This window comes from Arvicanthis niloticus, chromosome 11 (genome assembly GCF_011762505.2).
Source record: "Arvicanthis niloticus isolate mArvNil1 chromosome 11, mArvNil1.pat.X, whole genome shotgun sequence".
Lineage (NCBI taxonomy): Eukaryota > Metazoa > Chordata > Mammalia > Rodentia > Muridae > Arvicanthis > Arvicanthis niloticus.
Window position 1 is genome coordinate 79,119,666 of NC_047668.1, and position 27,259 is coordinate 79,146,924.

General features: G+C 47.2%; 1 protein-coding gene across 1 annotated transcript in view; it reads right to left on the bottom strand.

Moving 5' to 3' along the window:
* The window catches only part of Ttc7a (tetratricopeptide repeat domain 7A), a 102,491-nt gene that overhangs the window by 26,248 nt on the left and 48,984 nt on the right, over positions 1–27,259 (bottom strand). Inside the window, 4 exon segments of the mRNA XM_076942469.1 lie at positions 15,603–15,763; positions 20,177–20,249; positions 21,342–21,399; positions 22,387–22,504. Of these exon segments, the coding sequence (XP_076798584.1) occupies positions 15,603–15,763; positions 20,177–20,249; positions 21,342–21,399; positions 22,387–22,504 (410 nt within the window).

Consider the following 27,259-nt stretch of genomic DNA (forward strand, 5'->3'; position numbering starts at 1 on the left):
AAACCTAAGAAAAAGACCAGAGGTCATAGATGCAAGCACTACCAACAGAATACTAGAGATAGAAGAGAGAATCTCATGTGCAGAAAACACCATGGAAAACATTGACACAACTGTCAAAGAAAATGCAAAATGCAAAAAGTTCCTAACCCAAAACATCCAGGAAATCCAGGACACAACGAGAAGACCAAACCTAAGAATAATAGGTATAGATGAGGGTGAAGACTCCCAACTTAAAGGGCCAGTGAATATCTTCAACAAAATTGTAGAGGAAAACTTCCCTAACCTAAAGAAAGAGATGTCCTTAAATATACAAGAAGCCTACAGAACCCCAAATAGACTAGACCAGAAAAGAAATACCTCTTGTCACATAATAATCAAAACATCAAATATACAAAACAAAGAAAAAAATACTAAAAGCAGTAAGGGAAAAAGGTAAAGTAACATATAAAGGCAGACCTATAAGAATTACACCAGACTTCTCACCAGAGACTATAAAAGCCAGAAGATCCTGGACTGATATCATACAGTCCCTAAGAGAACACAAATGCCAGCCCAGACTACTTTACCCAGCAAAACTCTCAATCAATATTGATGGAGAAACCAAAATATTCCATGACAAATCGAAATTTACACAATATCTTACCACAAATCCAGCCCTTCAAAGGATAACTGGTGGAAAACTCCAACACAAGGAGGGAAACTACAACCTAGTTTGTGAAAAAGACAGACCTTTGTGAAAAAGACAGACACTACCTCAGAGTAAAAGGTTGGAAAACAATCTTCCAAGCAAATGTTCCCAAGAAACAAGCTGGAGTAGCAATTCTAGTATCAAATAAAATTGTTTTTCAACCAAAAGTAATCAAAAAAGATAATGGAGGACACTTCATATTCATCAAAGGAAAAATGTACCAAGAGGAACTTGCAATTCTGAACATCTATGCTCCAAATTCAAGGGCACCCACATACATAAAAGAAACTTTACTAAAGCTTAAAGCATATATTGCACCTCACACAATAATAGTGGGAGATTTCAACACCCCACTCTCAGCTATGGACAGATCATGGAAACAGAAACTAAACGGAGACCCAACAAAACTAACAGAAGTTATGAACCAATTGGACTTAACTGACATCTATAGGACATTCCATCCTAAAACAAAAGAATATACCTTTTTCTCAGTACCTCATGGTACCTTCTCGAAAATAGACCATATAATTGGTCACAAAACAGGCCTCAACAGATACAAAAAAATTAAAATAATCCCTTGTACCCCATCAGACCACCATGGACTAAGACTTGTCTTTGACTTGGACAAAAACAACGGAAAGCCCACATACACGTGGAAACTGAACAATGCTCTACTCAATGATAACTTGGTCAAGGAAGAAATAAAGAAAGAAATTAAAGACTTTTTAGATTTAAATGAAAATGAGGACACATCATATCAAAACATGTGGGACTCCATGAAAGCAGTACTAAGAGGAAAAATCATAGCTCTAAGTGCCCACAAAAAGAAAATGGAAAGAACGTACATTAATAAATTGACAGCAAACCTGAAAGCGTTAGAACAAAAAGAAGCTAATATACCCAAGAGGAGTAGACAGCAGGAAATAATCAAACTCAGGGCTGAAATCAACCAAGTCGAAACAAAAAGAACTATACAAAATATCAACAAAACCAGGAGCTGGTTGAGAAAAAAACAAGATAGACAAACCCTTAGCCAGACTAACCAAAGGGCGCAGAGACAGTACTCAAATTAATAAAATCAGAACTGAAAAGGGAGACATAACAACAGAAACAGAGGAAATTAAAAAAAACTGTCAGATCCTACTACAAAGGCCTATACTCAACAAAATAGAAAAAATCTGGATGAAATGGACATTTTTCTAGATAGATACCAGGTACCAAAATTAAACGAGGAGCAGATAAATCATCTAAACAGTTGCATAACCCCTAAAGAAATAGAAGCAGTCATTAAAAACCTCCCCACCAAAAAAAGTCCGGGACCAGATGGTTTTAGTGCAGAATTCTATCAGACCTTCCAGGAAGACCTAATACCAATTCTCTTCAAACTACTCCACAGAATAGAAACAGAAGGAACAATACCCAAATTGTTCTATGAAGCTACAATTACACTCATACCTAAGCCTCACAAAGACCCAACAAAGAAGGAGAACTACAGACCAATCTCTCTTATGAATATCGATGCAAAAATACTCAATAAAATTCTCGCAAACCGAATCCAACAACACATCAAAGCAATCATCCATCATGATCAAGTAGGCTTTATCCTAGGAATGCAGGGATGGTTCAATACTCGGAAATCCATCAATGTAATCCACTACATAAATAAACTCAAAGAAAAAAACCACATGGTCATCTCACTAGATGCTGAGAAAGCATTTGACAAAATACAACATCCCTTCATGTTAAAAGTCTTGGAAAGATTAGGAATTCAAGGTCCATACCTAAACATAGTAAAAGCAATATACAGCAAGCCAGTAGCCAACATCAAACTAAATGGAGAGAAACTTGAAGCAATCCAACTAAAATCAGGGACTAGACAAGGCTGCCCACTCTCACCTTACCTATTCAATATAGTACTGGAAGTCCTAGCTAGACAACAAAATTAGACAACAAAAGGAAGTCATAGGGATACAAATAGCAAAGGAAGAAGTCAAAATTTCACTATTTGCGGATGATATGATAGTATACTTAAGTGACCCTAAAACTTCCACCAGAGAACTCCTAAACCTGATAAACAACTTCAGTAAAGTGGCTGGATATAAAATCAACTCAAACAAATCAGTAGCCTTCCTATACTCAAAAGATAAACAGGCTGAGAAAGAAATTAGGGAAATGACACCCTTCACAATAGTTACAAATAATATAAAATATCTTGGAGTAAATCTAACCAAGCAAGTGAAAGATCTGTATGACAAGAACTTCAAGTCTCTGAAGAAAGAAATCGAAGAAGATCTCAGAAGATGGAAAGATCTCCCATGCTCCTGGATTGGCAGGATTAATATAGTAAAAATGGCCATCTTGCCAAAAGCAATCTATAGATTCAATGCAATCCCTATCAAAATTCCAAATCAATTCTTCATAGAGATAGAAAGAGCAATTTGCAACTTTATTTGGAACAACAGAAAACCCAGGATAGCGAGAACTATTCTCAACAACAAAAGAACTTCTGGGGGAATCACCATCCCTGACCTCAACCTATACTACAGGGCAATAGTAATAAAAACTGCATGGTATTGGTACAGAGACAGGCATGAAGATCAATGGAATAGAACTGAAGATCCAGAAATGAGCCCACATACCTATGGTCACTTGATCTTTGACAAAGGAGCTAAAACCATCCAGTGGAAAATGGATTTCATTTTCAGCAAATGGTGCTGGTTCAACTGGAGGTCAACATGTAGAAGGATGCAAATCAATCCATTCTTATCTCCTTGTACAAAGCTCAAATCCAAGTGGATAAAGGACCTTCACATAAAACCAGATACACTGAAACTAATAGAAGAGAAGGTGGGAAAGACCGTTGAATACCTAGGCACAGGGGAAAAGTTCCTGAACAGAACACCAATGGCTTATGCTCTAAGATCAAGAATTGACAAATGGGACCTCATCAAATTGCAAAGCTCCTGTAAGGCAAAGGACATTGTCAATAAGACAAATCAGCAACCAACAGATTGGGAAAAGATCCTAACCAATCCTACATCCAATAGAGGGCTAATATCCAAGATATTCAAAGAACTCAAGAAATTATACTCCAGACAACCATATAACCCTATTAAAAAATGGGGTACAGAGCTAAACAAAGAATTTTCAACAGAGGAAACTCGAATGGCTGAGAAGCACCTTAAGAAATGCTTAACATCCTTAGTCATCAGGGAAATGCAAATCAAAACAACCCTGAGATACCACCTCACACCAATCAGAATGGCTAAGATCAAAAACTCAGGTGATAGTAGATGCTGTCGAGGATGTGGAGAAAGAGGAACACTCCTCCATTGTTGGTGGGATTGCAAGCTGGTACAACCACTCTGGAAATCAGTCTGGCGGTTCCTCAGAAAACTGGACATAGCGTTACCTGAGGATCCAGCTATAGCACTCCTGGGCATATGCCCAGAAGATGCCCCAACGTATAATAAAGACATATGCTCCACTATGTTCATAGCAGCCTTATTTATAATAGCCAGAAGCTGGAAAGAACCAAGATGTCCCTCAACAGAGGAATGGATACAAAAAATGTGGTACATCTACACAATGGAGTATTACTCAGCTATTAAAAATATTGAATTTGAGAAATTTTTAGGTAAATGGATGGATCTAGAAATTATCATCTTGAATGAGTTAACCCAATCCCAAAAGAACACACATGGTATTTACTCACTATTAAGCGGATGTTAGCCCAAAAGCTAGGATTAGTGAAGACTCAACCCGCAGACCACATGAAGCTCATGAAGAAGGAAGACCAAGAGGGGATGCCTCAGTTCTATTTAGAACGAGTAACAAAAATGCTCAAGGGAGCAAATATGGAAACAAAACATGGGACAGAAACTGAAGGAGGGGCCATCAGGAGACCATTCTACCTGGGTATTCATCCCATGTACAGCCACCTAAGCTAAACACTGTTGTGGATGGCTGGAAGTGCATAATGTGAGGAACATGATATAGCTGTCTCCTTAGAGGTCTGCCAAAGACTAACACACTCAGAGGACGATGCTCACAATTAACCACTGATATGATCAGGGGTTTCCCAATGGAGAACTTAGAGAGAGGACTGAAGGAGCAGAAAGGGTTTGTGACCCCAGGAGGAAAGCAACAATACCAAACAACCAGAGCCCCCCAGGGTCTAAACCACCAGCCAGGGAACACATAGGGAGGGACTCAAGACTCCAGCAGTATATGTAGGGGAGGATGGCCTTGTCGGACATAGGTGGAAGAGGAGTTTCTTGGTCCCATAAAAAAATAAACACAGTGTGTGTGTGTGTTGGGGGGAATGTGAGGGTGGGGAGAGGATAGTGTGTGTGTGGGTAGGTGTGGTCACTGCTTCATAGAAGCATGAGGAGGGGGATGGGATAGGAGGTTTCTGGGTGGTGGGAGGAAGTGAGATAAGGGGATAAAATCTGAAATGTAAATATTACAACCAATTTTAAAAAGGGGGGGGAAAAAAGAAAAGTTGTTAGAATCAACATCTTTAAAAAACGTCAGCCCCCTAGGGGGGAAAATTTTTCTTTCTTGATACTAAAACTTGTTCTGAGAATTGTATATTGCAGAATACACAGCCTTGGTATATCTACTCATCAAGCATACTGAGCAGACCTGCCCAAACCTCCGATGTCCTGGAATTCCATCTGTGAATTCAGTGAAGACACAGTGTCAGAGGCTTATCAACTTACTCTTCCCCCGACCCCTCTTCTAATATCTCAACGCCCTTAATCAGCTTGAAGAAGTTAAAGAAGAGTCAGTGCCCCTATTCCCTGGGCTTGGGGGCTAATGTGGTTAATAATGGTCTGTCTTTCTAGGGGAAAGTAGTGGTTTTGTTGGAACAGGGAGGATTAGCTAGGACTTATTGCATAGCCATAACCTATTGGTAGAAATCTGTATAATTATTATCAAGATGAAATTATAATTTCTTAAATGATATAAAATTTACTTTGATTTCAAATTTAAGGTTTTCATTGGTACGAGCTTCTTATTAATATAAAAGGGAGAGGAATATTGATACTCTCATGGGCATTGTGCCTGTATAATACATTTAGGAATACAAGGCCTAGACCCAGTCCTTCTTTAACTTTTTAAACTGATTTGGGACGGTTAATCTATGAGTTAAGGGACTATAGCAAATTCATGGCTTTGAGTTTATTGTTAGGGTGCTTTCCATATTTTATTTAGAAATAGCTGAGAGGAGTGAACAGACAACAGTCCAGGTTACCTTACATGGATAGTTGGTTTTCAAAACGTCAGAAGTCCATAGAATTGATGCTACAAATATTTATATATTAATGTCCATTCTGATTAGAGACCTGTCTGCTCCTGACAGCTTCCTGTCGTGGATTCTAAGAAGAAATTGAGCATCCTTGGAGTTACTCCAGTTGTGTGGTGATAGCCACTAGGCAAGAATTGCCTCTTTCCATCTACAGACAAATTACTGTCCAGAAAAGGACACACATGCAGAATAGTCGACTGATTATATCTGCCTAGACAGAGTAATCAGCCCTTAATAATCCTGCATCACTAAGGTCTGTTAGATGACTCTGGGCCAGAAGGCTGAAGATTTGATGCTCCAACATTCGGTAGTATAGGAGCTTTTCAGGTGTTCAGTGGTCTCTATAAATGGGCTAAGTTTTAGAAGCTATGCTTAGTGCTTCCCATAACTTCAGTTAACTCAGTCATTCTGGATTTCTGATGGGGTTGAAGACCTATAGTCTCATAACCAATCCTGGCTATTTACTTTGAGAGAAAAGATCTGAGTAGATGGTTTTCAGCTGACATTCACTCTAAAGCCAAAAAAAAAAAAAAAAAAAAAAAAAAAAAAAAAAAAAAAAAAAAAAAAAAGAAAGTCAGGATCAAAAGTAAGTGTTTTAGTTAGAAGAGATGACAGAGGTTCTGGTTAGTCAACAAAATGATGGACTGGGTATTAGGACTATCTTGTACCTCACTGGTACAATTAGGAGTAAGTATGCTCTAATTGTATTTTGAGAGAAAAGTTCTACTTTAACAGGAAGAGTGATATGTAGGAGGAGCTAAGTGGGAAGGAGTACTGAGAGGAAGAGATGGAGTAAGGAGAGAAGATGAAGGAGAGGAGAAGCTAGGTGATGAGAGAGAGAAAGAGAGAGGGGGCATGGAGGCAGATGTTCACAGGTCTCCACCAGTCAAAGATAGTTTTTATATCTAGGTTGGGTATTGTGTTATGCTTCTGATTGAGCATTACCAAACTTATAAATCCTTTGATTAACATTTTAAAAAATTGTATAAAAGCAAAAAGGAAAGGGGGGGCATGGGACAGGGGTTTTCTAGGGAGGGGAAATGGGGAAAGGGGATGGCATCTTAAATGTAAATAAAATATTAAATAAAAAAAAATTGAGCTTCACTGTTTAAAAAAAAAAATTCCAAGGATTCATTCAGCTGGCACTTAATTACCTGCCATGCCTCTCCTGCTTAAAAGTTTAATAATGAAGATAAGTTTATATGAAGTTATTTCTAGTCAGATACTCCCGGAAAAAGTCTGTGGCCAGATCTAGTGTAGGTGGGAAATTCACCATTTATCTTTGTGTCCTGCAGTTTATGCCCATCTGGCCAGTAAGTTTTACCAGCTCATTCATCCCTTCAGCAGGAGTGTGCCTTGCTTCCCCACTTTCTGGGACTGGTACACTGCATACGTGCTTAGCGAGGAAGTCTGGTCACTTGACTTCTTATAGCTGCAGTGTGGGAGGGACTCACAACATCAAGCAGACAAGACACTGACCAATTTTATTCCAAACTGCTCACAAGCAAGGTCTTACCTCACAGGACAGGCTCTGTGGAGGAGCCGTGTGCTCTAGGTATACTGTGTGCATTCTAGGGTTGATGTGCAGGTGTCTGGCTCTTTCTGACTAGGGGGTTAAGAGTTCTTCATCTCTGGGGTCAAAGGCAAAAAAAGTATAACTGAAACTTTTCTGCAGGACTGAAATATCAGAATCTACTGGGCCCTGACGAAAGCTATTCCAGGAGAGGGATGGTCAAGTTTAATCATTCTTGCCTTTAAACTGCACCATGAATAGTGGCCTGGGCGACAGAAACTTGAACCAAAGACCCACCTCTGTTGAGTGTGTCACAGGTTCCATACCTGTAAAATAGGAGGGAAATTACCTACTCACATACTCTCCCCATGAGGCTGAAACCCTGATGAGCTATGACCAGCAGCTGAAACTCCAGCGAGACCACAGCTGTCCTGAATATCAGGCCTGACCAGTGATCTGGAGGCCGTGTGACAAGTGGGAAACACCCTCCTTGGTTGTGATGACCCTCTTTCAAGTGTCTGGTCCTAGCAGGGAGCTAGGGTGCAGACAGAAGCCCACTGTCTAGGAGCTCAGTTCTCTTGAGCATGCCCTAGACTCTAGATCCCTGGCGCACATCTTAACTGTTACTTCATGTAACAAGATGAGGGAGTCACCCTGGCCCTGGCTCACTTCCTGGCAAATGAGATGTGAGGTACTACATTTTTTTTTTCCAGCCCTACAAGTGTTCTTTACAAGAGCCCTGGCCTGTCCAAATGTGCCTGTGCAGCTGCAAAGCAGAGCGGGCCATGGAGCAACAGAGGTTGTCCAGTGGCTGCACATGGTTCCCCTTGAGAACTGTTATCTATTATTCTCAGACCTGGCTTCCTGCCAGGCCCAGGTTTGTCTAGGCTGGTTAGGCCCTTATGTTCCAGTGGCTTTCCTTCATACTCAACAAACCAGCCTGAGCCACAGCACAGAAGAAGGTAGTTGAATCGGAAGGATTCTTCAAAGCCTCTGGACGTCCCCAGGGGCCAGAACAATTTCAAGGAAGCAAGTCTTCAGGGAAACTTCCGGGACACTCCATTCTTCCTGGCCCCACTGGTCCCCACTGTGCTCTGGAGGTTCTGGGAGGCTTTTCTTGTTCTCCCTGGCTCCTTGAAGGGTGTCGGCAGGTGTTCAGAAGGGGTTTTAAAGAGACATTATCTCTTTAAAGAACAGTAATTAGGAATTCTAGCTGATGGCCTTCTGAGCTGTTTGTTTTAATGAAGAGTTCTATTTTTATAGAAAACATATAATTGAGTGGAGAAGCAGGGTGTTCCCTGAGTGAGGGCCACACTAATGTAAAGTCTAACTCCTCAGGCCAGAGCCTGAGCACAGTGGAATCCACAGGAAGGCTTCCCTGGCTTCCCCAACTTGGCCTCAGAGAGCTGAGCTGACTTTGATGACACTGGCATCCCTGCTTGGAGCCATGGAGTCTGGGGTAAGACACGAACTTGGAGCCCCATCCATGCCCTCATCTGTAAAATGCAAATCTGATCACTCCCAGGGCAGCTGGAAGGAGAATAAGATCAATGCAGGAATTCAATGCTCCCTGGTTCCAAGCAGGTCACAGTATCCAGCTACCAGTTCTAGTCACCCCTCACCAGGTATTTAATCTTGCTTGATATGTCACCTCACTTTGCCATTAACTTCTTCATATCAGAGTTATAAGGTCAAGTCATGATGGGTGTGGTAGTGTGAATCTATGCTCCAAGCACTCAGGAGGTAGAGGCAGGAGGATCAGTAGTTCAAGGCCAGCCTAGGCTACATGAGATCTTGTTTTATTAAAAACAATACCAATAAGAAGTCAAACCAAAACAATTAGGCAGGACCAGGGCTGTGAGGTGCCTGAATCCTCCAGGTTCCCTCCCCTTCTCTTCCTTCCACTCCAGGAATCCTGCCAATCTGAGGGTCTCTAGCCTCACACCCAGCCTCCACCCTCCACTCATGCAGTAGGCAGAGCAAAGGCTACAGTCTATGCCATAGAGAGGCCTTCAGACTTAGAGAACACAGGGAGAAGCTCAGCAGCAAGTCTCCAGTCTCCAGTCTGAAATGTGAACGCTCCGAGAACAGAGGTGTCTCTGGGAATCAGTGAATCTGGAAGCCAGAGGATCAGGAGGGTAACCAGGAGGGCTCAAAGGCAAGGTAAATGTCTGGAGTAGGTACAGAGGTCCCCACTTCATGAAAGAATAACAGGATGGGCTTGGAGACAGGGAGGAGAGCTGTCCTCCCTCCGCCACACAGCACCAGCCAATTCCTCTAGGTTCCCACCCAGTCTGTAATCACCAGGCTTTTGCAAGGAGGCCCAGGCCTCATCTAGGATGCCAGGGCCATGCTAAGAGATGCAGGGCTCCCGAGATCCTCCAAATCCCACTGCTCTGGGAAAGCCAGGAGGTTGAAGGGCTGATTACTCAGGCCCATGCTCTTTGAGGGTGTGATTTTTATAGGGAATGGCCTCCCCGAGAGGGGAGGGGCTGCCCCTAGTTTTATTACTTTCCCTCAGACTAATCGTTAACACTCAAGGGTTCCTCTTTAGCAGTTCCTAACCTTAAAGCTAATGATTTCTCCCTGCTATGGAGGATTACTGTGACCCATGTTCCCTAATCCTTGAAGGCTCACAGTGATCCTCTGCCTCTTAATAAATTTAACTCGATCTGACTTTGAAGCTTTACAAAGCAACAGCCCAAAAGTCTCAGCTTCCGAGAGTAGTAACTCCTGGCCTCCAAAGGCCTCGCTCCACCTGGTGAGGAGTCCCAGCCTACCGATCTGGCACAAGGTGCCTGAACGTTTTATTTCCATCTGTGTACAGTACCAACTGCCGCTGACCCTACCCCACCAACCTCCCAAAGTCCTACCACAGATCACTTAACAACCCCCCTGATAACCTCTCCAGACTTGAACACAACTCACACAACAAAGGGCCTTGCCATTTTAGGTATACTGTCCAAGAAGCTCTTAGGTAGGGCAAGGGTAGGTTCTGGCTTGGTATATAGAGCCTCAGTCTCTGCATCTATGGTTTTCATCCAGTGTGCTAACCCTGATGGCTTCCCACTAAAGAGGCAGGCTCTTGTGGGCAGAGCAGTTAACGAAAATACAGGGCTCTGTCATAGGTCCTCTCAAGTCACACAGAAGGAGACCACAGAGGTGCTCATGGGAGAGCCGAGGAGAGATGCTGAATGTCAACCCCCGCTCAGCCAAGGAGGAGCTGACCTTTGAGAAGGATCTGAGGGTGCCAGTGATTATGCCTGGCTTAGCACTTCCTCTGTCGGTCTCATGGCCAGAGAGTCCTGCTGCTGTCCCCACGCACTGTGGCAGCCAAGCATGTTTAATGAACCCAGCAGAGTGATAAACTATGTTTGTGTTAATACCTTTGATCCCAACCCCCTCCTCGAGTGTTGGTATTTTAAGCATCCTTTTGATGTGCCACAAGTCCTTAATAAGAACAACCAAATAAACACACTGGGTTTAAGGCAGAAGTTCCAGGAATCTGATCCCTTCTGCTTGGTGGACTGCCTCTCCAGAAATATGTCACATGCAACCTGATAAATAGGTGTGTATATGTGTGTGTGTGTGTGTGTGTGTGTGTGTGTGTGTGTGTGTGTGTGTGTGGGGGGTGCAGGTAGCTCGGAGAAATGTCCTGGAGGCTCAGCTTCAGCCTTGACTGGATCTAACTAGAGTCTGGCTCCAGCTAATACCTAGTTATATCACCTCAAACATTTTCCAAAACAGCCCTGGTTTCCTGGGGCAGATGGATGCAGCAGTTCATTTGTTTATCTGGGGCGAGCAGTGACTTGTGGAGAGGGCCATATTGTTCCTACACTGGCAAGCTCCTCTGGGGCTCTGACATAATTCCCTCAGGACTTCCCAAGTCTCCTAGGACTAGGGGCTGGGCCAGCAGGGGCTCTCAGGAATGCCTATTGTGTCAGATAAAGGGTGGGTAGGTGGCCCTGACCCTGGTGGAATTAGGAAGAAAACACATTTACTCCCATGTCACTTGAGGGCCCTGGGTCCTCAGAGTCAGCCTGGCAGGCTGCAGGATTGGGCGGGGAGATGGCTGACAGCTTGGTTATTGGAAAGCTCCCATCCTTGGCCTAGTAACTTTGTTTGGTTTCTATGGTGACCTTCACTACAAGGGCCTGACTAAAGTTGAAGGAATGTGTTACCTAAAACCATTTCCCTACAGTGCTTGTGGTGGTCCATCTTTCCCCACCCAATATCCCTGTTCCTCCTGGTCACTTCCCAGCCACCTCTTCCATGGGAAGGACCAGCAAAGACAACTCTGGGCCTGCTAAAATTCTCACATTCCCCACAGGAAGCCTGTGTACTGCCTTGCCTTGGGCCTCCTGGCCGCCTGGTACATGTGTCCAGGGCTTAATGGGAAGTCCATAAGAGTTCAGGAAGCTGCTGGGGTATCTGGTTCCCACCGTACCAGGTTCACACTGTCCCGGTGGAGGAATCAAGCTCTGCCTCATCACGTTTCTGCCTTTTTAAACCTTAGCTGTGCTAACCAAAGGTCACCCTCCAGCATGGGCATCAAGATCCCCCCCCCACTTGGCTTCGTAATCCCCGAGTAAGAAGGGTTTTCAGAAGCTGGACTCCCCCAGAGGCTGGGTTCTGCCTTGCGTGCCATGATGGGGCCCGTGTGGGAAGTGACCGCTCCCCTGTGTCACTCACAGCCCAGCCTCATCCGGATCCCCCTCCTTCAGCTCCTGGTGCCGTCAGGGTCAGGTGTCAACGGGACTCTGTGGTCTTCCCTCCACACTGGGACCTTGGACACAGCAGTCCATCAACCCATGACCTTCAGTCTGTGTCTCACAACACACTTGAGAAACAGAAGAGGCAGGGCAGGGTTTTAAATTTATTTTACTTAAAGAGAAACACATTGCTGCGAGCGGCAGATAAGTAATAGAAGAGACTCAAGGCAGTGACCTGATTGGCTCTCACTCTAGGGTAAACTCCTAAGATGGGGGTTCGCTTAGCGGTCAGCTTCCTCCTTTGTCTAGGCCTCTCCCAAGCAGTAGCAGGCAAAGCAGCTACCCCTACACTGACCTGCTGGTGTCTGTCCTCCATGGGGGACAGTGAACTGATTACCTTGCAGAAAAAAAAAGCCTTCAGAAGGCTAGGCCACCGGGATACCTGCTTCAAGGTACTTGGTGGGAGACATCCCATATCACAGGCCCGAGAACACACTTTGTTAGGGATGATATGGTCAGGCCAAGGTGGGTTGCTTTGTGTTGTTTTGCTGGCCAATACTTACTGGACTGGTGGTTTAATTAACTGCTAGAAACAGCTGGAGTCCCGCATGGCCTGCTCCTAGCACAGGGGCAGCCGGAGAAGCAGGACACACAGTCAATCGAAAAGCAATGACATTTTTCAGTGATCCCTGACCCATAATGGACTCAATGACATTTACTGCTAATCCATGGGCTTCTGTACTGCAGGGTTTCATCTGTGGGGAACAGTTTTAAATTTATTTGCAAAGGGATCTGCTCACAGGATGGAACTGGCACGTGTGTGTGAGATTTTTTTTTTCTATAAGAAAGATTTATTTTCTCACACGTTGATGTTCTGAATCCCATGAATTCCCATCTGGTTAGTTTTGTAGCCTTTTAGGGCCAGTTCAGATCAAAGCAGAGCTTAAGTCTGGGGGCTTCTCCACATCATCTGACCCCACTAACTGAGCAAACCAAGGGGGAGGGGAGTTCTCCCCAGGGCAGACTACAATCATTCCCTTAAGCTCTGCAGAACTACACTCTGTAGTAACAGGGAACAATACTGTGCGGGGGTGGGGGGTAAGGGGATGGGGGGTGTCTCACACCTCCTGCTGCCTCTCAGTGCAGTCTCTGTCAGTGAGCAGTTCTCATGGCATAGGCTGCCCCCTTAAGGCTCTTCCTGTGGAAGCAGAGACACAATTTTCCAGGCAGATTCATAAGAACATGAGGACAAGGAGTAAAAGAAGAAAGCACCAGGGAGTGGGGACAGTCGGCATACACAAGGGCAAATACCCACTTCCGCCATCACCACTTGGCTCTGGGGTCCTGGCCCCTTTAAGAACCTGCTGAAAGCTATCTCCTTGTAAACAGAAAAGTTCTCACTCATGTACACCCATGGAGCTCCTCCTGAAAAAGTGGGGTTGGAGTGGTAGGCATCAAGCTCTACGACCAAACCTCTCCATCTGCCTGTGAGGACACTTGCTGAGAACAGGGCACATCCTGGGGAGTGCAGCTGTGCAGAGCAGTGGGGCTCACTCATCACAGGGAGTGGGGGGCTGCCCAATCCATTCCCCTGAGCAAGACCATGAGAGGGAAGCCAATGGGAGGAAGCATCTCCCCGGGGTGGTCCCAGAAGCAAAGAAGTAGATCCTAGTGCACCTCACACAGCTTGGGGTTCAAGCAGACCTCCAGCAAGGGAAACAGCCTCCCAGAGCAGGCCAGGGAGAGTGCACTGGGTCCATAGAACATTCTGTGCTGAAGCCATGAGAAGATGCTGACAGCAAAGTGGGAGAGCCAGGATGGGAGGTGAGGCTTGCTCTTCTCCCTTCACAGCTGGGTTTTCATGAAGATCTGTTTGGAAAGGACTTGAGGCCAAAGAACACTTAATGCTGTGGGGCCAAGCACCTTGGTTCTTCAGTGTTTCTGCTCAGGCCTGACGGTGGGCAGAACATTCCTTCCTTTCCCACCCAAGAGTTCTAAGCTTTTTTCCTTAAATGTTTCTTTTCGCACTTTGTCCAATCAGTAGAGTAGACACACACACAAGCACACAAGTATGTGCAAGCATGAGGAGACACTAGCACACAGACCTAGCAGCAATGAGTTAGGACCTGACAGGCAGGTGAGGATAATCTAGAAAAAGCAAGGTCCCACTGGGGGAGAGCAGAGGTCTCTTCTCGCCTGATTTCTACTGAATATAAAAACACAGGGTTGGGAAGATAATTGAGCAGGTAAAGGCATTTTCGCCACCAAGCCTGAAGACACGAGTGCTATCTCCAGGACTCACCTGATGGAGAGAACTGATGGCCTCGAGGACACTCTGACATCCACACGTGTGCCACTGCACATGTGTAAATTAAAAATAAATAAAATAAAACTACCACCTGGTATTGCTGCATTACACCTGGGTTTCCCGTTGCTCACATCTGGTTGATCTGCATTTCAGAATCCCTGTTTATGAAGCGAATGACCATTTCTCTAATGCTGGGTGGAGCAAGGCTCAGAACCCATGCTATCCCCCAATACTAGGATGGACTATCAAAGTGGACACACGCTCTACATTCTTGAACAGCTGGGATCCACTGGGGCAGGAGAGTGGGGTATGTGGAGAGGACCAGGCAGGGTCAGGAATTGGGCTGGGGGTGGGTTAGATTACAGACAGTAGACAGTCTGGAGACACAGGGAAGAGGCTCAGGGGTCATCAAACATGACCTCCCCCCAAGGTCTCTTCACAGAGCCATGCTGTGGCTTCTGCCTTGGCTAGCCCTACTGTCCTGGTTTGATAACAGTAGGTCACTTTATAGTGGGTAGGGGAAAGAGACCCAATCCTACCCTACCTGCTGCTCCCTGACCTAGTGCAGTGTGAACTCTGCTCCAAGAAGCCGGGCATGTGGTTGGTGTAGTAAGTATGAAGGGTCAGGGCCACCCTGAAGGAAGATAACTATTCCCCCAGCTTCCAGAAAAGAATGCAGTTCGAATGGTTCCTTTGCCCTCCACCAGCCCAGCTAGCTTTAGGATTTCATCCTTGGCTGGCTGTGTCAGGGTCATGATTAAGTCACACACTTTACCAAGTGGTACCCTCAGGACTAGAGGGCTGGGTGGAAACGCTAACCTGCAGACACATAATCCACAGCTTCCGTGGGGGCACAGGAGCCCCACCAGTTCATGAGTCCCCACTAAGCACCCTCTGCAGAATGCCACAGCCCCTTGCCCTTCTTTTGCCTCCTTGTCGCTCTGCCCACAAAGTGTCTATAAAATGGACACTATACTCTGTGTACTGGCTGGCAATGTGACAAGCTGAGGCGTGTCATACAGTGGCCAAGCCAGCCCTCCACAAAGCACTGACCCCAGGAGACTTACTTGAAATTTTCAGGATGCTCAGTGATGGCCATATTGATGACATCCAGGGCGTGCTGGTGATGCTTCTGTGCAGAGAAGAGCAGTGCTAGCAGGTGGAGGGCATTGGCATCATCCCTGCACATTGTCAGGGCCTCCTGAAGATGCTCCATGGCGCTGGAGATCTGCCAGGAGAGAGGCCAGTTTAGGGACCTTAGACCAGAATGGAATGGCTTAGTCCTACTCAGGTAAGCCTGGGACACCAGAAGCAAGCATCTTGAATGGAAGGAGTAGGAAGCCTTAGGTACAGGCTGCCTGCCACAAGGGGAGGCCCTTCCCAGAGCTTGGCAACGGAGTCAACAGAATCCCACTCAGGGGATGCTCGAGGTGGGTGGTACAGTGTGACCAAAGGCAGTGTGCAGTCTAGCTAGACGGTAGTCTTGGTTTTTGTATTTAATAGTTAAGTGTTGTTCTATAGTAAGGTTACATAGGGAAGATGGAGCCAGAGCACACAGGGCCAAGAAAGCCATAGAAAGGGGTGGAGAAGCTACCACAGATGAGGCAGAGCCTTTCCCTCCCACACAAGTGTTTCCGGCTTGGGTTTGCTTCCCTTCCTGGTGCTGAGGGAAGGACAACAGGCTCCTACTGCTTTGAGTCTGGCAGACACACAAGCAAGGAAGATGACACAACCCTGGCTCTACCAAACCTTTGCTCCTAGCTGGAACTGGGAAAAATCTGATAGTCTCTTCTGTTGAGGAAGCTCTGTCGAGCACAGCACGGCTCAAGATGGACAGTAAGATTTCTGTGAATGCTGCTTTTCTCCATCCGATTGTACCAAGTACCTTCCCCCTTCCCCTGGCTGGACCACAGAGGTAGTAAGTTCAGTAAACTTTTCTCACGTGGGCTGGCCTGAGAACCCTTTGCATGGTCTGGGAAGTTTCCACAAATATTAAGGAGGAAAAGAAATTCTGATCGTCACCAATTGAGATATGCTCCTACCAAAGAGGCTGGGTTGTCCTGGTTCGTGCCCAGTTTTCACTACCTCCTCCTTCCCCAGCAGACAAGGTGATCTCTTGCTCCCAGCACACCTGGGGCTACCTGCCACCTGCTTTTTGAATCAAAACAGCTTGCTCTTTGGGGACAGGCTGGGCTGTTAGAGAAAGCAACCCCTTATTTGTGAATTTGAAAGATCTGGGTCTCTTATCCCTGGGAGCTCCTTGTAATTCTCTTGTAATTCCATTTCCTACAGGGTAGGCACATACCTTATTGAGATGAATCAAACTGGTAGGGTACACACAGTTGGACATGCTTGTGTATCTTTTAACTCCTTGTCTGTTCAAGCATAAGCCCACACAGCCTGCTAATGAGGGGCTCAGTGAAGGGCAGTGGTTCTCAACCTTCCTAATGTTGTGACCCTTTAATACAGTCCCAACTGTAAAATTATTCCATTGCTACTTAATAACTGCATTTTTGTTGTAATGAATTTTTTGCAGCAATAAATCATAATACCTGCTATGCAGGATATTTGACAAACAACCCCTGTGTTAGCTGCAACCCACAGGCTGAGAATCTCTGATGTAGGCTAAGGCTCTTAAACTGCAGATTCAGAGCGCTATGGTGGGATCTAGCCTATCATCTCCCTCCTCAGACTGGTGTTCCAACAGCTCAGCTCCCCAGAATGCATGTGGTTCTTCTTCCTGCTGCCTCAGTAAATGGTGCCCTTACTGTAAGGGTACAGAAGTAATGTACCCTTACTTCTGTAGGAATGCCCACCCATTCCCCTGCCTTCCCCCTCAGCCACCTACCTACCCCTGGTGGTTGTGGAGGCTGTGGATACATAACCAGAAGAGAGGACTGGGAGAAACATCCTACCAGGCAGGAAGGAGGAGGGTTAGGATGGCCAGTTTAGGCATCATGCTGGCTACAAGCCCAGCACAGACCAGGCTCCTCCATCTCACTGTTCATGCTCACCACAGCAGGGAAAACAACCTTACAGGACACTGATGGAGAAATACTCTTCCCACTCAGTCTCACAGGGCCAAAAGTTTTGGCTCCTGAGTAGGGTGGAGCATATGCACCCAGCTCCTTTACTGCTCTGCCAGTACCTAGGGTGAGGCAGGAACACCCCTCTGCTCTGCATTTCCTCTGCAGTAGGATGTGGTCAGACAGGCAACCTGTGGTTGCTCAGAAGCTGAGGTATGATACACACCCTACAGAGTACCAGCTCAGTGGGTTTTTCAAAAACTGTGTTTCCCGCTAAAGCCTCCCAAGACCCCACAACAAAGGACTGTAGTATTCTTCCTGCTACCCCACGGGCGAATGCCCACTGGCAGCTGTATTAGTTCTGCATTAGGCTCTGTCCATAACAGGGCTCGATTTTTTTTTTAAATGCTGTGCTGGAGACTGAACCCAGGGCTGTTCATATGCTAAGCATGTAGGCACTGACCTATACAGAGTCAGAATTCTAAGAGTCTTGCTCACACCAGCCTCAAGTGTTCCCTGTGGTGCTTTAGATTCCCACTGGGCCAGCCTCATCAGTGGTCTCCTTATGGTCTCTGAGGAGGCCACAGGCATCAAGTGCCAGGTCTGGAACTGTGCACAGGTCAAGAACAACATGAAGAAGCAGCTAAGATTGGTGTGGCTACCATCTTAGTTTATGTGACTCTCCATGTCTGGTCCTACACAGTGATTCACCAGACCAGACCCCAATATCCTAGGTATCCAAATCCCCAGATGTCAGAGATCAGGGCAGCCAGCCATGCTCTAGGCAGAAAGAGCCAGAAGGTAGGGTCACAGAGACCCAAATGGGTGAGGATTCTAGCTTAAGAATTCACTCAAGGCCCCAGCCTTCTGAGACTTTCTAGTTCTGGTGTCCTGGGGGAAACTGAACACCAGTTTCCACTGGCCTGACCAGCACTGTTTTTGGAGGATGGACACTACTCATCAAAGACAGATGAATAATTGAAGAGATTAAAAAACACTCCACCAAAGGTTCGTCCTTAACGAAATTAGCAAGACAAGCCCCAGGTTCCTTTACAGATGGCTAAAAATAGAGCAGTCTCAGGTAACTTTCCATCTGTTTTCAGAAGCTGAGTGATATCTCCAGAGGAGAGGCATGCAGTGAGCAGGGCCTAGGCCAGGGCCTGGAAGTCAGGATGGTGGATATACAGCACAGGTTTCTGCAGAGGTTTCCAGTGATGAACAAGTCACAGGGGAGGAGAAGGTGGTGTGAGAGGAAGGGGGCGGAGGGGCGGAGGAGCAGAGGCGGAGTCACTGGGGAGAGAAGAGCTGAGAGAGAAGGCTGAGAGAGAAAGCTGAGAGAGACAAGTCAGGCTGGACAGGCACGAGGAGTCAAGGCTAAGGCAGGAAGGAAGGGCTTTCAGTAGTGAGGTCTAACATGCATTGAGAAGTCAAGAAAAAGCTGGCTCCAGAGGAAGGAGAAGGCAGAAGGCAGAGCCCCCCTGCCCTTGGGCCAGAGGAGACAGCAGAGCTGCTCAAAGGTTAAGAATAATAATAAGCCCAGCAGGGATCAAGGGCCCTATCTCCAAATGCTAGGAGCTTCTTAGCTGGGGCAGCGTGGACTATGGAGCAAAGACCCCTGGCTCCACCAGTTCCTAGGTTTAGGAGTGAGATCATGTGACATGTTTAAGGAAACTAAGCGGCACCCACCACCAGGGCTTCCCTTGCTTGTCTATGTATGAATGTGGATTTCTTTTTCTCTTTTATTTCCTGAGACAATGTCTTACAGTGTATCCCAGACTAGCCTGGAACTCCATCAGTAGCCCACGCTGGCTTCAATCTTAAGAATTCTGGCTTAGCCTTTCAAGTGTCAGGGCTGCAGGTTATAGCACCACGCCCGGCTGTAGACAGGGTCTGTGAGGCTTTGTCTAGGCAGCTTGGAGTTCAGCATGTTTCCCAGTGGCAGGAAATGGGATCTGTACTGGGGTCTCAGGCCACCTACAGTAGTCCCCAAACAGTCAGGATGCGTGAGAGTCAGCATGCCCTGGGTCAAGGTCACCAGAGATGCCCAGAGTACTAGCCTGAGGCCTGCAGGGTGCACGAAGCCAGAGACTCTGCCCTTAAGGCATGATTTAAGGGGGGTGCTGTGACAGTTGGGGTCCCCTAACACTGACCTCATGGACGTCTATGGGGAAAAAGGGGTCTACCTGGAGAGCTATGGTGGTTGTGCTGGTGATGGTCTTGGGGGGACAAAGGTGTTAGTGGATAGAAGAACCCTACAGAACCCCTGAGGTCAGGGCCTGCAGTGGTGTCTCCACGGTCAGGAGAGAGCTTTGGGTAACATAGTAGCCAATTTAGAAATAGCCCCATGTGCCAGTCACTCTTTCCCTGCGTTGGGGGTAGGGTACAGGACACAAGCAAATGATGCCGTGGTCACTTACCAGTTTCTGAGACTGCAATATTCTAAGAAAAGTCAGGGTGCAGAATAACCTTTCCTGTGTGTCCACCTGAGTGGGCTGAGGTGTAACCACACTGACAGAATCTGCAGTGGACCCCACACAAAGACAAGGACACCAAGGGATAGAGAAAGGAGGTCAGATGCCCCATGGATCTAAGGGTTAGGAACTGAGACAACACACCTGTCGGACGAGGGCCAGCTGCAGGGAGACATAGAAGATAATCTGGGGGTCATCAGGTGCCAGTTCCTGGGCTCTGCAGAGGAGAGGGAGTCAAAAGTCAGTTACTATGAATTGAGCAGTGCCAGCCTTGTGCTGGAGGCTGTGAGTAATATGGTGGGAGATTCTGCCAGCCCCTCTCAAGATGGCAGCCGATGGTTCCACAGGTGACAGATGTCAAGGGAAGGACAGGGATGGGAAGCTGTCTGTGAATGCTGTTTCCCTATGTGGCCTTCAGCCCGACCTTGGCTCTCCTGCTAAAGGACAGCACACTGGCTGAGGAGGACGCAGGTCTCCTCCCGCCTGAGCAAGAAGCCTCAGGTGTTATTTAGGACTGGAATATCTTGATTTTGCGACTGGGAAACAACTTGACCCAGAGGGAGGCTGCTGGGTCATATGCTCCAATCAAAGTGGTACAAGGAGTCCTAGCCAGGCCTTCCCCAGTATCATCCCTGTCACTGGAGGGAGGAGGAAGGCTCATGTGGGCTGGGTATGAGCAAGGTGAGACCTGGAGTAAAGACCTTGCTTTCTTCATTCCTGAATCTAGAAAATCTCTGTGAGGTCCAGGCTGTGGGTGGGAGGTTCCTGCAGCTCCGATAGGGTCAGGCCAGGGCTAGAAGGACTCTGGTTCTCAACCTTCCTAATACTGTAACCCTTTAACATAATCCCTCAAGTTATGGTGACCGCCAACCATAAAATTACTTCATTGCTACTTAATTTTGCTACCGTTATGAATCATAATGTAAATGTCTGATATGCAGGATATCTGATATGCAACCCCAAAGGCAACCTGCACGTTGAGAACCGCTGCCATATAGGCTGCTTTTCCTGCTTTCCATCATGAATCACAACACCAGCAGAAGCCCGAGAGCCCCACGAACAAGGGTTGGGCCTGGCTGATGTAGCAACCCAGCTTTGAGCTGACCACAGGGCTCTCCAGTGCCCAGGGCTAAGGGGAAAGTCACCTGACCACAACAACATATTCCTGCCTGCTGGGTGACCTCCTGGCAATTTGGTTTCCTTATCTACAAAAGGGAGACAGAAATATCCATTTCAGAGAGTGAAACTTCATCGTGGGACCCTCCATTCTCTCCTGCACGCAAAGAAGCAAAGGGTTAGGTCTCCTCACCGCTCCAGGGTCTGCAGGGCCTTTCGGTGAAGCTCATCTTGCTTGGACTTCAGGGTGGCTGCAGGAGACATGATAGATAGAGGGGTCACTACAGAAGTGCGACTCTCCCTGGCCCATCCCCAGGGCACAACAACTTGGCAAAGAAGGAGACTACCAGGTCCCCATGTGCAACTTCAGGGTACAGTAACCGAAAACTGCTGTGACAGAAGCATACCATAGGTAAGGGACTGGTGACCATCTCACTAGCCAGGATGACAGGGCCTGAAGATCCCCTGACTCAATGTGTGAGGGGCAGAAGACACCCAGCACCACACTGTCCTCTATGGCTTCAAGGGTACCTTGAGGCTACACACAGGAGCAGGTACTACTATGAGATGCAGGTGAAGTCTGAGTGGGGTTCATCACCTCTTCTCTCCAGACTTCAAGAACACAAAAGTAGGTGTCTATCTGCTCAATGTGGAGGCATTGGGCTGAACAAGAATGGTTAGGAACAAGGGCAGGAGCGATAAAAACCATAAGATAATCCTGTAGGTACTTGGGTCTGTGCCATGTTTGAGGAGGGATTTCAAAGACACTAGAGGACTGCTGCAGATTGTAGGGTACAGGCAGGCATGGAGGTGCAGAAGGAAGCCATGGTGAGGTGAAGGATGGATGGCACTGTAGACAGGAAGCACTACAGGCAATGTGGCCCAGGCAGCACCTACATGGTGACAGACCTGGGTCCATGAGGAGGAACTGCACATTAGTGGTTGTCTGAGCACCAGTGGAAACTCTTGGAACCAAGAGATGTGTATGCATGTGTGTGTGAAGGGGAGTGTATGTGTATACATGTGCCATGTGTATGCACATGCGTGTGTTGGGGAGTGTATGTGTGTGCATGTACGTATGTGCCACAAAGAGTATATGTGCATGCACATGTCCCAGAGGAGTGCGAGTGTCTGTGTGGAGAAGCAAGGACAGATCACTAGTGGAATGAGATGCTGGGGAGGCAGCTGGGAAGCCTCAGGCAACATCCCAGGCAACCGGTCCTGGGTGTGGCACTCACCATCAGTGGCCTGCAGGCTATAGGTGAGGCCCAGGGCCAGGTAGCCTTTAGGCAGGAACTCTCCTGCTTCCTCTCCAAGGCTAATCACCACCATGGCAAAGTGTTCTGCCTCTTCTAGCTGCAAAGAGGAGAGGTAGTGGTCACTGGGGTGGGCTTTGTTGTCCTGAGCAGGGAAGGCAACACAGTCAGCAACCTGGGACACTGTCAGCTGTAAGTACAAACAGAATAGCTCCTCTTGCTGGAACTATAGACAACGTGACTTATCTGGGCCATACGACTACACAGGAGAGACAGCTGTTTGATCTACCAGGAAATGTCTCCCTGGGCCTGTTCCCCATCCAAGGAGCCAGTGCTCAAGGTCACAGGTCCCTAAAGCCTGTTTTACTGAGAGGGTGAACTCAAAACAGGCCAGTATCTGTGGCTCCTCCTCATGTAGTCTCTGTAGGGCCTGTTCAGCAGACAGGCAGCCAGACCTGGTTTCGGGTCTTGGGAACATGTGCCTTATTGAACATGGCCAACCTGCAGAGTAGGCAGGCTGCCACACAGGCTAGTCTAGGGCTTGCTCCCTCCCTTCCTGAGCAGGAAACCAGTGAGCTTGAACATTGTGTGTGTGGGGAAAGGCCTTGGGCTGTTTTTGTCCCAGGAGCAGGAGACTGTTCCACTTGGAAAAGGCCCAACTGGCACGGGCCACATGGGCACACATAATTACACACAGCATGGGACACAAGGAGAAGGCCTAGGAGGCAGAATTTATGGACAGCTTGTAGCACCACTCATAAGAGTGTGGCTGGCTAGGGTGTAGGGTGGGGCTAAGGCTATATCTATTCTCATGTGTTGCCACCAACTCTTCCCTAGGTGCCTGTGGTAGTTTGAATATGCTTGGCTCATGGAAAGTGCACTGTTAGGAAATATGGCCTTGTCGGAGGATGTGTGTTTAAAGTTTTCTAATTCTCAAGCTCCGCTCAGTGTGAAAAAAGACCTTCCTCCTGGCTGCCTTTGGGTCAAGATGTAGAACTTTTGACTCCTCCAGCACCATGTCTGCCTGGATGCTGCCATGCTTCCCCCCATGATGATGATGGACTGAACCTCTGAAACTGTAAGCCAGCCCTAATTAAATGTTGTCCTTTATAAGAGTTGCCTTGGTCATGGTGTCTCTTCACAGCAGTGAAACCCTGAGTAAGACAGGGCTCCTAACCTGCTATGTGCCTTATAGCAGCATGTCTATGTATCATTCAGAACATCGGCTCCCAGGAACCCAGGGTTGCTTCTTTCAACATCTTCCTCCCACTCGTACACACTTCCACACCACCAGACAGACAGCCACATCCCAACCACAGGTATTCTATCCAGCCAGAGAATCACACAGGCAGTCCAGTGGAGGTGAGATTCATGCTCGTGTTGGCTTCCAGCAGTGCCCAACCCTACAAATATCCCGACTTAAGGTGATCTCCCCAGCGTAAGTAGGGTATCTCTGACTGCTGGCCATGGCTGGGGAGGGTGCACAGGTAAAGTTTCTATCCTTGGATTATAGTGGAATTTCCTGAGTCAGAGGTTGTTAGCTACGGAGCAATGAATAGGATAAGTCCCCAGTGTGAACACAGCTATGATGAGCCGTGTGCATAAAAGAAAGCAAACAAAACCCCTAAAAGCCTGAAGGGGCATAGCACCCACTGTGCAGGGAATGAGAAATTCCTGAGACTCATGATTATTCATTAGAGCCAACAGTATTTTGAGTTCTGGTGCCACCTACAAGGCAGGCTTTCTGCAAGTGGATTCACTGTGGTAAAGTGAAAAATAGTATTAATTCCAAGTAAGGAAAAATAGTATTAATTCCAAGTAAGTTAATGTACAATACAATAATTACACATGGTCTTAACGGACATGGGTACTTTAGCTAGCAAATGGGGGGATGCTGTCATAGCAAAATGAAAACTAAACAAAACCAGAACATTTTATTAGGTCCTGTCTCTCTTCATCTAATGCAGGTGTGGCAATCTGAAGATTTTAGATTTTGGCCCTGCCACCCTGGCTCTGAAGTGCTAGGACCACAACCAGACTCAGAAGCAGCTCCTGTCAGCTCCCCTCACAGAGGCAGAGCCATGTGGTGATGAGGACACAACACCAGTCACACTGCCTAGCCTCCAGCCCTTTGAGGTTATCCAGCGGGCCTCAGTTCCTGCTCCTGTAAACTGGGGACAAATGTCTCCCTCAGAGGGCTGCTGGGAGGACTGGAGCCATGGTACTGTGATGTCTGGTATGCTTGACTGTCAAGGTCCACAGCAGTGACCATATGTACTGTGGCATATATATGGCTCTTGGCTGCCCAACACTACTTCTATCCTTGTTAGCCTCCTCCTGCTGCAGAACTCAGGTCCAGACTCCAGACACTTCCTCCTTGTCTCCAATTTATGAAGCCAGTGGTCCTCTGGACCTGAGGGTTTCCCAGTGTTGTCTCCTAACACTCACCCAGAACAACCATGGCCACCTAAGGAAGGTTCTCCCTGTCTCTGGGTTTCTAAGCAGCCTGAGGCCTGACAGCCATGTCATAGCACCATGGCAGGAGGTTATAAGGCACAGGGAGCTTATGTGACCCCCAGCTCCACGGTCAGCAGTCAGCAAATGGCAGAGCTATGTGTGGCTCCATCCCAGGCCAGTCGGAGTGGTCCATGGCTGCCCTCTGCACTCTCTCAGCTTCCTTCCCTGACACTTGGGAAAGCAAGGTGCACTGTACGGTGGTTCTGCGGTGCTCTTTGTAAGTAAGGAGACACTGTGTGCTTTCACAAGCTTCTCTGTCTCCAAGGGACTCCTAATTTGGTTCCTGCACAGTGGACTTGGAGCTGAGCTGGCACACTTGCTGGGCTCAGGGTTGCCTTCTATCTCCTGCAGCCTCCTTCACTGCCTCAGATGCTCCACCTGCTTCCTCTCTTCCCAGGGGACTGGAGAGCACTTCTTTCTGAGACTGCAGGCTCTGTTTAAAAACCTCCAGTTTTTCCTGGGTCCTTTCCTGTAGGACCTGGAGCTGCTTTGTGGAAAATCTGCTTTTTTTATTCAGGGAGTAATAGGCACTTTCAAACCTGTACAAGGCAGAGGCAAGAGAGCTGGTGTGCTTCCCTGCTTCATGAACAACCCATCCTCCTGGACTTGGAAAGGAAAGCAAAGCCATGTCCTTCCTAAATGCTTACTATTTTGAAGGTGCCATAGACAATAACGGCAATCATTTGTCATGTGCCTGCAATGTGCCATGCAGACATACCATTTCCTAAGGCTCACAGCCACCCAATTAGCAGGCATGCCAGCTCCCACATTACAGATGAGGAACCAGGCACACACAGAGAGACTCACTTCCTCAAAGTCACACAGGCTAGTGAGTAGGTAGACTAAAAAGACTTGAGCCCTATCTGGGAAACCACAGCCTATGCTCTTTCTGGCACCTGTTCTGCTCACTCGGGACATAGAGATCCCATGCGAGACACATTACAGACCTTCGCAAAGCGAGCTTACCTACATCCTATTTCCAACCTCGTCTTCTGTCCCTGTGGCATACAGTATACACGCATGCCTCTACATCTCCTGAAGAGGTTCCAACTTTTAAAATTAAATCGTTTTTAAATGTCTTTGGAAGGAGCCAAGAAAATGTCTACATCTTTTCTACCGGTTCCCCAGATTTGCCTTGTGGCAAGAAAGCAAGGCAAAGCACTGGGTGCAGAAGACACTGGGAAACACCGGGCAAAGGTCACAGTGAAGAGACGGAGTTCCTGGAGGGCAGGGGCATAGACACTCACTGCATTACCCATTGGTCTCAGAAAAGACCAAGTTCTGCCCTGGAGAAGCATAGCACAGTTCAATCCATGCCCAAGGTGAGTACAAACTAGACTCTAAGATGGTTCAGCAGTTGAGAGTACTGGCTGTTCTTCTAGAAGACCTAGGTTAGATTCCTAGCACCCACATGGTGGTTCACAACCATCTGTAACTCCAGTCCCAGAGGACCCGATGCCCTCTTCTGGTCTCTGTGGGCATTGCACACATAGTGCACAGACATACATGCAGGGGAAAAAAAGCCACACAAAATGAAAACAAAGAAAACTAACTTTAATAAAAGATGAGGGGATGAAGGTGTCCAGAGGAAGCATCCAGGCCAGGAAGGCTGCCTCATCCCTACTGCCCTGAAGAGTCTTGCTGACCATTCAATACTCAAACTGTTCTCAGTCCCTAGTAACAGCTCGTCTTTCTCCTGTTTTCTGATGACAAGTCTCCATGTTTAAGCTTCCTTTTGGGCTTTTCTATTTATGTTGTCATTGATTACTTTGCTCCTAACTCATCTGATTTCAATTTGGACTGATTTGATCCTAATTTTATTACCATGTAATCTGAATGCACATAATCACTGTAATTATGCAGTGGAGGGAAACGGCTCCTCCATGGTGGGAAGACCTAAATTTAGGGCTTCCTGGCAAGGGTGCCATTGGTGGACTCACAGCTCCTTGACGCTGGCAGCTCAGGGGAGCACATGTGCCCTCCCCAGCCCTGCTCCCAGAGACATGGGTATTTTAGGCTCATCTAAGGGATGAGCCCAGGGTTCCCTCTCAGACGCTCTGGAATAATAAGAAGTCTGAGCTGGGGGTTGGGTAACTCAGCCCTCCGCACCTTCAGCTCCCAGCACCTTTGCCCAGGACTGTAGCCTGCAGCCTTGTATGCCACCTACAACAGAGTGGGTGCTTGGCTTGGATCCAGAATGCAGAGGAAGGAATGGGGCCTCTGTAGCCTGTTGGAGAGGTTATGTGTGTCACAAGATGACAGGTGTGAGGGATGATGAACTCGCTCTGTGTCACCCAGAGTATAAAAAAGGGACTCACCCTCATATCAGGAAGCTGAC